Source organism: Homalodisca vitripennis, unplaced genomic scaffold (genome assembly GCF_021130785.1).
Source record: "Homalodisca vitripennis isolate AUS2020 unplaced genomic scaffold, UT_GWSS_2.1 ScUCBcl_3682;HRSCAF=9359, whole genome shotgun sequence".
Lineage (NCBI taxonomy): Eukaryota > Metazoa > Arthropoda > Insecta > Hemiptera > Cicadellidae > Homalodisca > Homalodisca vitripennis.
Window position 1 is genome coordinate 18,665 of NW_025779807.1, and position 13,394 is coordinate 32,058.

Here is a 13,394-nt window from a genome sequence, read left to right on the forward strand (position 1 = left end):
TTGTAACACCAGGTTCAAGCTCAAATACTGTAGCTAATGAATCAAATATAACAGAATTAACTTCCACACATAGTACTATCACAAACTCTTCTGTAAATGATACTGCAGCTAATGAATCAGATATAACAGAATCAACTTCCACACATAGTACTTCCACAGAATCTTCTGTAGAAAAAGCTGAAACTGTAACAGAAGAAAACTGCTACCTCAGCTTTGAGTGAAAAATTCAACAAAGAACACTGATTATGAAGAATATACCCCACAAGACAGTTCTACATCCTCAGAAGCAGTGTTCATGAGTGAAACATCTACAGCTCGGACTTGTTCTATTCCTGCTGCACCTGCATGTCCAGTCTGCCCAACCCTGCAGAATCCGACTACAACTACTGTCACAGAGACTACACCTGCAATAGGTCAGTCATAGATATTAATTATATATGAATATTGAGGTTATTACACTTTCCTGAGAGTATAAACAACAGATTTGCAGGATTTTACAGGCAAAGAAAGATAGTGTGAAAGCAATAATATTGTTCTGTAAAAAGTGCTACTTATAAAGAACTTAAATAACAGTATATGTTTGTATATTAGTTATATAATTATTAAGGTGGTACAATTGATTTTGTATCTGGAAAATATTTGTTGTGAATAAATCAAAGCCCTTTAAGATAACTTCACTAAATACAGAAACAGTAAAAAACACATTTTGTAGCATTTGCTTGAAATTACAGATGTTTAAAGTAAAAAATGTAAGCAATTTTTTAATTAGGCCCAAATAAAAGAGCTAAAGATAAAAATGTGAAATGTATATTATAATAAAAGTTCAAGTGTGTATGCGTGTGGTGTGTGTGTGTGTGTGTGTGTGTGTGTTTAATATATATACAGGGTGATTCATGAAGTTCTCCCCCCACTTCTACAGCACATTGTACTAGTAAAAATAATGAAAAAAATGTTATATAAACATAGGTCCGAAAAACGCTTCGTTAGCGAGTTACAGCTAGCGAAAGATTTCGCCTGAATTCCTGGGTAAAGAGTAAAATAAAGCCATACTGAACTTTTGGAAAGGTTAATTAAGTAAGAAATATCGTGGATTCTTATGTATTTTTACCTGAATAAAGCTAATAAAATAGGTTTCAGAACTGTACCTGTAGTAGTTTTTGAGGGGATTCAGGGTTAAATGCAAAAAAAATTGGGGCACGAAACAATGTTTTTTTAAGTTTGATGTACAATAACTTTGTTAAATTGGTAATAAATACATAAAATCAACAAACATTAATTGTAGAGAATTTAATTCTGAGAAAATTGATATAATCAAAGTCTAAAATAAAACAGAAATAAGTACCAAAAAAATCGATTTTATTCAGTATAATACATTACTAGCTGTAAAGAAATACCGTACTGTATTTAGTTAAAATAAAACAAAAACAAAAATGTTTGTTCCTTAATGATGAGATAAATTGAGAAAACAAGATTAACTGTTAAATAAATTTGCTTGTAAATAAAAATATCATGTTTTATTACGTTGTTGTCAATGAAGCAAACATTTTCCCATTATTGTTTACTAATCATCGAAATGCAGTTTTTTTTGTTTTATTTAATTTCTAAGTTGGTAATAACGCACGAATAACAGCTGATCAACAATGGTATTCTGTACTGTTACGTTAGAACTGTGTATTAGTGGTGTTTTGCAAGCTACAGCAGGAGATCGGGTTCTGTGATTCGTGTTATTAAATGCAATTTTCTGTGAGTTATAATTCGATTGTTTATTCAGCGAAAAAATGCCTTACTTATTTACATCAGAGGAATACGCTGATATGGTTTTTATTTTGGGTTACTGTAATGGTAATGCTAGAGCTGCTGTAGAAGAATATGAACTACGTTACCCTAATAGGAGGATTCCAGATACCAAAACAATTTCAGGAACTTTTCGTACTCTTCGGGGAAACAGGATCACTACCAAGTACTAGAACCAATTATGAACGAGCTGTCCAACTTGATGATGATATTGTTATTAATGCTGTTCATCGCAGTCCAGGTGTAAGTACACGACGTATTTCTAGGCGGATAGGAGTTTCGCAGTCAACGGTGTGGAGGTCACTTAATCGAAACAAATTTTATCCGTTTCATAAACAAAAGGTTCAACATCTACAGCTAGGGGATGGTCCGCTTCACTTGGAGTTTTGCAACTTTTTGAATATTAATAATCAACTCTACAAGCGTATTTTGTTTACGGATGAGGCACAATTCACTCGGGATGGTGTCAATAACTTGCACAATGAACACTCATGGGCAGAAGAAAATCCACATGAGGTAGTGGAACAGAACTTTCAACACCGATTTAGCGTTAAAGGTCTGGTGTGGCCTTTTGCACAATCGGCTGATTGGACCTTTCATATTACCTGGACGCCCTAAATGCTGAGTTCTATTTGCATTTCCTTCAAGAAGAGTTGCCGCAGCTGTTAGAGAATGTTCCTTTACATCTCAGGCAAAATTTGTACTTCCAGCATGACGGAGCACCTCCCCACTTTTCACGTGCCGTTTCTGCTTACTTAAATCATCAAATTTCCTGGACACTAGATTGGTCGTGGAGGGCCTCACCCTTGGCCACCAAGATCACCAGATCTATCTCCATTGGATTATTGCATCTGGGGATGGATGAAAGACATTGTATACAAGACAAAAGTGAATTCTCGTTGATGAATTAATTGCCCGTATTATGGATTCGGCTGTGCAGATACAGGGGAAGTCCTGAAAAATTAAGAAACGCAACAAAAGCAATACACAAACGTGCTGCAAAATGTATTGATAATGATGGCCTCATTTTCGAACATCTATTATAAAAAGGTGCGTACGGTTGGCCCAACCTGATTAATTTTGCTTAAAAACTAGTAATGTATTATACTGAATAAAATCGATTTTTTGGTACTTATTTCTGTTTTATTTTAGACTTTGATTATATCAATTTTCTCAAAATTAAATTCTCTACAATTAATGTTTGCTGATTTTATGTATTTATTACCAATTTTTAAAAAAGTTATTGTACATCAAACTTAAAAAAACATTGTTTTGTGCCCCAATTTTTTGCATTTAACCCTGAATCCCTCAAAAACTACTACAGGTACAGTTCTGAAACCTATATTTTATTAGCTTTATCAGGTAAAAAATACATAAGAATCCACGATATTTCTTACTTAATTAACCTTTCCAAAAGTTCAGTATGGCTTTTATTTTACTCTTTACCAGGAATTCAGGCGAAATCTTTCGCTAGCTGTAAACTCGCTAACGAAGCGTTTTCGGACCTATGTTTATATAACATTTTTTCATTATTTTTTACTAGTACAATGTGCTGTAGAAGTGGGGGGAGAACTTCATGAATCACCCTGTATATATACAGGGTGTTTGAAAAGTATGGGTACGGCTTAATATTTTTAAAAACCATAGGAGATAACATCTATAAACTTTGCACAGTGTGTCATATGGCTATGTAAACTATTTTTCCTTGCTATTACCATGACATGCCAACCATGGGGGGGACGGCCCACAGAGGAAAAACATGGAAATCTTAAATTGAAGCATGGGTCAAGTGATACCTCATTTGAAAGAGCTCACTTAGTAGAGTTGAATGCCGCAAACCGCATCTCAAAAGGTTTATCCAATCAGAAATGGCGGCTTGTTTTAGGTACACATTGTGAAGTACATTATGCGCTTCCATTTCTGACTGGATCGTCGTATTCTGATGCGGTAGGCGGTGTTTTCACTCTACTAACCAATGTGTTTTCACTGACTTTTTTTAATTAGCAAATTATGTCATAAATTTATAACATAATAAATAAAACACAATAAATACCATTGGTTTTTTTTAGTTTTATTTATTGTGTTATAAATTTATGACATAATTTGCTAATTAAAAAAAGTCAGTGAAAACACATTGGTTAGTAGAGTGAAACGCCGCCTACCGCATCAGAATACGACGATCCAGTCAGAAATGGAAGCGCATAATGTACTTCACAATGTGTACCTAAAACAAGCCGCCATTTCTGATTGGATAAACCTTTTGAGATGCGGTTTGCGGCATTCAACTCTACTAAGTGAGCTCTTTCAAATGAGGTATCACTCGACCCATGCTTTAATTTAAGATTTCCATGTTTTCCTCTGTGGGCCGTCCCCCCATGGTTGGCATGTCATGGTAATAGCAAGGAAAAATAGTTTACATAGCCATATGACACTGTGCAAAGTTTATAGATGTTATCTCCTATGGTTTTTAAAATATTAAGCCGTACCCATACTTTTCAAACACCCTGAATATATATATATATATATATATATATATATATATATATATATATATATATATATATACACACACACAGGGAGTGACACATTTTCATTCATTAAGATGTAAGGAACTTATATTTTTTAAATACATTATAATTTAAGAAAAAATAGTATTTAAAAATATTTTTTTCATATTAGAGTACATTTTTCAAATTTAAAAACATGACTTCCTGAAGTTAAAACTCATGTACGTACATATAGTAAAAACTTTTGTTGTTTTTCTTTGGACCTGATTTCTTAAAATTCTTACTTTAAACTCTGGAGTTTCATGTAGAGTGATAAAAAGAATTCCTCTCTTATGTATTCAGAGAACACATCATATAATGTTATTGATTTAAGAAGCAAAATATTTTCCAAACATAGAATCTGAATACATCTTAATAGAAGGCATATTTTTTGGAGCACATGTAATGTTAAAAAAGGATATATAGTATAAATAAATATTCAAATTGTATATACCAAAATATATATGTGCTAGATAAGTAATGCAAAATCTACATGTTTAATATCAGGCATGTAAGCTATGAACAATGTAGTATTCAACAAAATCTTGAATCTGAAATCATATAAAACTTTACTGTAAAGAATATTTTGTTTAGCAAATTGTACATTTTGTCATGAAATACATGATACATCCAGCAAACCATTGGACTGTCTTTAATCACGTATTTCCATAATGAAGACTTTTAGAAGATTGTTAGCAAAATGTACTTAATGTTTACTTTATGTTTACTTCAGTGGACAAAGTGTGCGAAACCAAAGAGTGCTACGCCACTGCCGGACGGATGTTGTCGTTGGTGGATGTCACAGTGGATCCTTGTGAGGACTTCTACTCCTACGCTTGTGGTGGAATATTGGATAATCCAACTGTTCTGGAAGAAGATCCGGAAATTGATGTGTGGGACAGAATGAAAAGTAAGTATCTTTTAGTTGAATCTTTGTCGCATAAGTATTGCTCACGAGATAGTGCTTTACCCTTAGTGATAAGATTCATAGTTTCTGTTGTTTTAGTCACAACTGACTGTTCTCAGAAGCTGTAAAGGCCATATCGCCTCTCAGTCCAGCGTCTCATCAGAAGTTAAAGAACTACTACGAGGGGTGTGTTCATTATGACAAACTTATCTCAGAGGAGGAGAGAAAAATAGAAGGTATGAGTATTGTTATGTGCTTGTACTCGTGTTCTAGCATGATAATAAATATTATAAAAAGTATTGACTCACAAAAATAAAGTAAGTTAATGAAAAATATGGACAGAAACTTTCTTGGACTGGGGGTGATCGAATATGTCAATGGACCATAAGTGTATCACCTTCAGTTTCACAACAAAAACACATTGTTCTGTACATCGTCTTTAGACTCAGGAGTGCATTAAAATGTTCCTATTTTTTAAGTGAAGGTCACGTTTAATAATGATGTTGTAAAACTTAGTTGTAATTAATCATGCAACAATTTTAATTAATCAGATTAACATTTGAACTGGCAGTTATTTTTTCCTCGGATGACAGACCATTTTTTAGTGTTTGTAGCCGTACTTTAAACATTTTGTAAAATGTTTAATTTAATGTTAATGTTTAAATAAAAATTTTTGTTATAAACCTATATGTGAATATATTATTTTTTCTGGAACATTAATTAGGGTATAAAAACAATATGCATAAACCATACAAAATTACTTACACATATTCAATTTTTAAGTGGTGTGACTGCCCCTAAAGTCTACTAATATTATAAATATTAGAATCTGTGATAGCCAATTTATTCTTAATTCTATCTAGTTTCAGAAAATATATAATGGGTTCAGGTTATATTCCAGAAATATTATATACTGTAAAAACCTCAAATAGTACACGAAAGGCTAAATTTGTCACTATAATACAATTATTTTCAAAAATTTACAAAAAATATAATTCTTACACTAAATGTTTTTAAAATATACCACAATTTTGAGAATTACATACACTACAAAACAATAAATTAATTAATGACCAAATTCTAAATTTTTTATTTTTGAAAAGTGGTGGGACATACCTAAATTTGTTACTATAGGTACGATTATTTTCATAATTTTGCACTAAATATTTCCAAAATATACAAAAATTTAGCATAGTATTTTCTAAAACAAAGATATAACAAGATATAAACCAACATAATAAAATTGGCTAGAAGAAGATGATCTTTCTTAGTGGTGGGAATAACTGAATGAAAATAACTGGTTTAGTTCGGTTATTTTATTTTTAACCGATTAGTCGGTTATTTTTGCTGCATCCAGTTAAATTAGTCTATAGACTAATTTTTCTACCGACTAATTTTTTCTATAAAGTTAACTGATTGTGCAGACTTTAGTTTGTACTTGAATTAGTCGGTGATTCTGATCGGTTATTTTAAATTAGTCTTTAGATAAGTTTTTTCTACCGACTAATTTTTCTATAAGTTAACTGGTTGTGAAGACTTAGTCTGTACTTGAATTAGTCGGTGATTCTGATCGGTTATTTTAAATTAGTCTTTAGATAAGTTTTTCTACCGACTAATTTTTCTATAAGTTAACTGGTTGTGAAGACTTAGTCTGTATTTGAATTAGTCGTTGATTCTGATCGGTTATTTTAAATTAGTCTTTAGATAAGTTTTTCTACCGACTAATTTTTCTATAAGTTAACTGGTTGTGAAGACTTAGTCTGTATTTGAATTAGTCGTTGATTCTGATCGGTTATTTTAAATTAGTCTTTAGATAAGTTTTTCTACCGACTAATTTTTCTATAAGTTAACTGGTTGTGAAGACTTAGTCTATATTTGAATTAATCGTTGATTCTGATCGGTTATTTTAAATTAGTTCTTTAGATAAGTTTTTCTACCGACTAATTTTTCTATAAGTTAACTGGTTGGGAAGACTTAGTCTATATTTGAATTAATCGTTGATTCTGATCGGTTATATTAATTTAGTCTTTAGATTAGTTTTTCTACCGACTAATTTTTCTATAAGTTAAGTTAACTGGTTGTGAAGACTTAGTCTATTTTTGAATTAATCGTTGATTCTGATCGGTTATTTTTAAATTAGTCTTTAGATTAGTTTTTTTCTACCAAATAATTTTCTGTAAGTTAACTGGTTGTGCAGACAGTCTATACTTGAATTGATCGTTTTATTATAATAAGTTATTTTTATTACTGAAATATCGTTTTTTACCGATTAACTTTCGGTTAACTTTGGTGATTCGTAATTAAAATAAATTATAATTTTACAAATTGAACGGTAATTATCTTGTAGTGTTATAGATGATATATGATAATATAACATTTTAAAATGTTATGACTATAACGTATGCACAGAAAAAAATAAATATTACAATTACAGAATTTCGTTTTCAATTACGGTTCTGCCAGTGCGGGTTTGCTTGGAATTTTTTGATTGTATATTCAGGTCCGAACTCAGACCGGGTTTTCGTACTATTTTCTTGCGGAGGCCTGTCACACGTCTATATGAAAGGGACTGTGTCTGGTGGCGGGGACACGACGGGGGCCCGACCGAATATCTTTACCAGGGCTCGCCAAAGCTAAGTACGGCCGTGAGTAAATTGGCCGCGCCGCGTACCTGTCTCAACAGGAATGGTTCATTTCCCCCACCACCCCATCCCTTTGACTCTCCATATCTATCAAAGAATATAAATAATCAGTTCAGTTCGCACCTACTTATCTCCAATAGAAGATCTTCTTTTATCAAACTTTGATGTTTGATTTTTTTATATGACATAAATAAAAATAATTGTGTAGGTATTAGGGTTAAGGTGTTTCGTAAATAATAGTGTTTTGTTTAAATACAAAAAATGAAATGCGTTATATTGAGAGTAAGTTAAGCAGAGCATTAGGCTAATTGTTTAGGTGTAATTGTTATCTGTAAATAAAAATAAACTCTGAAATTGTGTACTAAAATGTGGATTGAATTTTAAAAGGTAATCGGTTATTCATTCGACTAAAATAACCGATTAACGAGAAAAATAACTGACTGGTTAGTCGGTTATAAAATCCATTCGGTTATCCCATCACTAATCTTTCTGGCAAGTTTTATGATGTCACTATTGCCAAAACAGCAAAACAAAATTTCACCATTGAAATCGGTAATTCTTTTTCTTTGAAATTATACTGTATATACATAGTGATACTAGTGTTGATGTATCTGTATGAACTGTCAAAACACATGCATGTCAGATCAACATTATAATGTTGATTGCCAGTTCCAGGGTTAATGCACAAATTTCTTATTCCAGCATTACTCAAACCTGGTGTTTCTTAAATAGATAATATTACCATAGACATTATTAACTTACTCACTATTTAATTGGACATATTTGATGCAAAATTTTCAGTTTGGTATTCTATCAGTTTTTTGTATTTATTTATAACTAGCGGGCCCGGCGCGCTTTGCTGCGCATTTCAATAATTTTTTGCAAAAGTTGCCCGCGGCTTCGCACGCAATTTCCCGTTGAAAACAGTACACTATATTCACTTATTCTTTTTCTATCACATTCTAAACATTGCTGAGATAATTGATAGTCGTTCCATCGTGAGCCTCTTGGGCGTATTATGAAGGTATGTACCATATTCCTGCCTCTATCTAGCTGTTACCCACGGCTTCGCACGCAAATCTTAAGAACCGAAGTCCTTATATTACTTAGTAAATTTTTTTTTTTACTATAATAAATTTTAGATTAAATTAGTTATATCTCCGATGCCACGATTGAGCTTGCTTTGTTGTCTCGATCGAGAGAATATGTACACACGGAGTTTTGAGAACCATACTTCTGTCAAAAAAAACAACTAAGGTTGATTTTATAACATTCTTTATATTTGTAGCCAACGTAAGATAGTAATTATGATATCTGCATTACTCTTCTGATCAAGCATGAGCATGGTTTATATTAAATAAATATTGCAGTTAAAGGTGAATTTTTACGTCAAATTTGAATTGTATTATCTGGATAGTAAAGTCTATGTTTAACAGTGATTGCAAAAACAGTTTAAACAAAATTTGTCGTTTCTCTTAAGCTTACTCTATGCTTTAAAACTATAAGTGTAATATATGTTTACAAAGAACAGCTGATTAAAAATTTGAAAAGACGTTAACATATGTTTGCTGCAATGCATTTCTTATGGGTATTTCTGTAACCAGTGGGGCGGAATCCTGAATCGGGAAAGGGATGGGCATAGCTTATAAACCTTCTCCGTGGAAAAATACATATACGTACAAATTTTCATCATGATCGGTCCAATAGTTCACGATTCCATAAAGGACAAACATACAAACATTCATTTTTATATATATAGATAAAATATCAGCAACAATTTGACCATTTGTAATTCAAATTACATGCATATTCCATTTAAATTTACAGATTGATGTGTGTGTATGATCTATCATTATCAGTTTCATTTCAGGATGGTTGTCTTAAAATATGGCAATGAAGAATAAGAAGGGTTAAAATGTTAAGATTGACACATTTTAAATAAATAGACAATAACATTACCTGTATTTCATTTTATTTATTAATTGTATTATTATAACTACACACAGAGTGAATCATAATAATTAGTTAGAAATATTGTTTTGTAGAAACTAGGTTGTGCCGTAGATTTGTTTGGAAATCCCCACACCTTTTTGCTGTAAGACATTGTAAAAGTATTATCTGACATATCTGCGTTAAATATGTACCTTTCCAAACAGGAGTCTTTGTTATACGTTCTACCTATAAGAATAAGTACTCTGTTACTCTGTAAGTACTCTGCTAAGTTTAATGTCAAGTACAATCCCCAAGAGCTTAACAGGTTTAATGTAGTTGTCGTCTAAATTTAAATTATTATTGTATGTAAAAATTATGTTTTGAGTCTTATTTTCATTTATAATAAGGTTGTTGGCTGAATACCAATCTTTAGCTTGTTGAAGAGCATTAATTAATTGTACATTAAGTTGCCACACATCCACATTAGAACAAAGAAGAGTTGTATCGTCTGCATAAAGTACAGACATGGATGAAACATTAACATGAGTACTGTGTTAATTTTGAAGCATTGTTAATGACCTACTTTGGACTGTTTCATATACACCTTTGTTATGGTACCCGTCTATGGGGCAACTATGGTGCCTCCAAAAAAGTTTTCTTGTGGCAAAAAAAGGCAATCAGGTTAATGGCAGATCTTTTTAATCAAGAGTCCTGCAGACAGTCTTTTGTAATTTTAAAATAATGACTCTTGCTACAAGATTATATTGAAACCTAGTGTTGTAATCATGTACTAACTCATGAGAGATAAAGGTGTTCTGATATTTTCTCTAACAAACACTAAATTCGGATATATATATATATATATAATATATATATATATATATATATCAGAATTTAGTGTTTGTTAGAGAAAATATCAACACCTTTATCTCTCATGAGTTAGTACATGATTACAACACTAGGTTTCAATATAATCTTGTAGCTCCTCAAGTAAGACTAACTCAGACTTATAATAGATACAATTCCCAACGAACTAGATTATTCAACAAACTACCATTACTATAAGAGAACTGCCGATTAATAAGTTTAAATTAAGGATTTCAACTTGGCTTAAGACAAAAGCTTTTTTATTTTGTTGATGAGTACATGAATTGCAACATGTTTGATCTGTTACAAAATACATCTGGTTAATGTAACTAAATTAGCAGTAAGTAAATTAGTTTTTTATGTGAAATGTTTTTTTCATGACGAAGCCTACTGCAACTGAAAATGTTATTTAATGGCCAATAAAAATCTTGAGTCTTGAATAAGAATAGTTTTATTGTCATTCAGACTTACAAAAGCATTGATTGACAAAGTCATTCAAATTTAGCAACATTGCCATGTCCACTAACCTAATTAAATAAATAATATTAAAATACTTAATAACAGACAAAAAATAGTTATTGCTTAATAAAACTTACCAAACTTAATCTCTATGAAAACTAGAGACCAAAATAACAATAGGAACATAACACATATTCCAACAAAATACAAATTTATTTATTAATAAAAATTACACAGTCCCACTTAGTGTAAAACATTAATATAATCAAGCACAGTGGCACAGTATAAAAAAATGAATTCTTAATTTAAAAATTGATTCCATACATTAGGAAAAAATCATTTAAAGAACAAAAAGGATTATTGAATAACCACTTATTACATTTTTGTTTAAATATTTTCACTGGATGTTCACTTATAAGGTGATTTACTTTATTGTACACTTCCAGAGACTATACAATATGGCTTAACAAAGACTTCCTTAATACGAGGCACGTCCAGAAAGTAAGTGTACTGGTACTCTCACAGCTGTAGGGAATACTTTTTCGACATGTTGGCAACACTGCCGCGTAGCCTGAATCCTCCCCTTCAAAACGAGACCAATCCGAGGTTAGTGTGTTTTGAAAACTCTTGACACAGTAGCATCTCTCATGAAAAATGTCGATCGTATCTCCCGCCAAGTGCGAAATTCGCGCCCGTGATTCGCTACCTCGTTCTGAAGGGAAAAGCTCAGGTTGAAATTTATAATGAGGTGAAAACTGTTTACGGTAATGGAGCTATGAATCGTACGAGCGTGTACAAGTGGTGTCACGAGTTTTAAAAATGGCCATACTTCCGTGCATGACGATCAGAGGAGCGGAAGACCTTCAATTGTGACTGACGAACTTGAAGATAAAATCGAGAAAACGGTCCGTGACGATCGCAGATTGACGTTAGATGAACTCGCAAATCTCCAGATCCCTGATACACGAAACAATCACAAAAACTCTCGGATATCGGAAATTGTCCTGCGAGGTGGGTCCCAAAACAGCTGAAAGAACAGCATAAGTTGAATCGAGTTGCAGAACCCCAAAGAGTTTTCGCAACGCTACGAACTTGAAGACGATCATTTTCTCTACTCTATTGTTACTGGAGACGAAACTTGGGTTGCCCACTACACGCCTGAAACTAAGAGGCAGTCTTAACAGTTTTTCACCTCAAATTTCAATCGGAGCTTTTCCCTTCACAACGAGGTAGCGAATGAAGCCCGAATTTCGCACTTGGCGGGAGATACGATCGACATTTTTCGCGAGAGATGCTACTGGCGTCAAGAGTTTACGCCACACTAACCTCGGATTGGTCTCGTTTTGAAGGGGAGGATTCAGGCTTTACGCGGCAGTGTTGCCAACATGGTCGAAAAAGTATATTCCCTACAGCTATGAGAGTACCAGTACACTTACTTTCTGGACATGCCTCGTATATGGTACTCAATTGGCCTTTTTATTGTAGTTATGAATTTCATTTCTAAATTGTAACAAGTCATGATTCTTCAGAATGAAAGTAATCAAATCAAATATATATATATAAATTGATGATAGTTTGTAATTCTAATTGAGTGAACAAAGATCTACAGTGAGCTTTTGTTTCTGCTCTTCTTATTACCCTTATTGCAATTGTAATTGCTTTTTTGAAGAATAAAAAAATCATCAATCCTAAAACAGTTGCCAGATAGAATTAAACCGTATTGAAAAATGTATTGAAAATAAGCATAATGTGCTGTTTTCAGATGGTGACTTGGTACCTTAGTGTCTAGTAAGTAAACTAACTTCAGTTGAGATATCCAAAGTTGTGGAGGCTGCAGAGAATTTTGTATGGTGTGAAGGCTGATTTGATAGTTCTGAATGTGACATAAACATGTTGATGTTTCCAGGTCATAAAATATTGGATAGTGTAGTACTGTTTGTGAATGCTACAAGTGATCCTGAGAATGACTTCACACGACTTCTCATCAGTCTGTTTAAACTGCTTTGATATTTCTGAATGTGACATAAACATGTTGGTGTTTCCAGATTAGTAAAATATTGGACAGTGTAGCTCTGTTTGTGAACGCTACAAGGGATCCTGAGAATGACTTTACACAGCTTCTCATCAATCTGTTTAAACTGCTTTGATATTTCTGAATGTGACATAAACTTGTTGGTGTTTCCAGATTAGTAAAATATTGGACAGTGTAGCACTGTTTGTGAACGCTAAAAGGGATCCTGAGAATGA

At 32.6% G+C, this 13,394-nt stretch overlaps 1 protein-coding gene across 1 annotated transcript in view; it reads left to right on the forward strand.

Annotated features, from left to right (window-relative positions):
- Nucleotides 1-230: 230 nt before the first annotated feature.
- Nucleotides 231-13,394, forward strand: part of LOC124372641 (neprilysin-1-like) — a gene marked incomplete at its 3' end in the record, with an annotated part of 35,062 nt that continues 21,898 nt past the window's right edge. Inside the window, 3 exon segments of the mRNA XM_046831044.1 lie at nt 231-413; nt 5,074-5,250; nt 5,367-5,483. Of these exon segments, the coding sequence (XP_046687000.1) occupies nt 296-413; nt 5,074-5,250; nt 5,367-5,483 (412 nt within the window).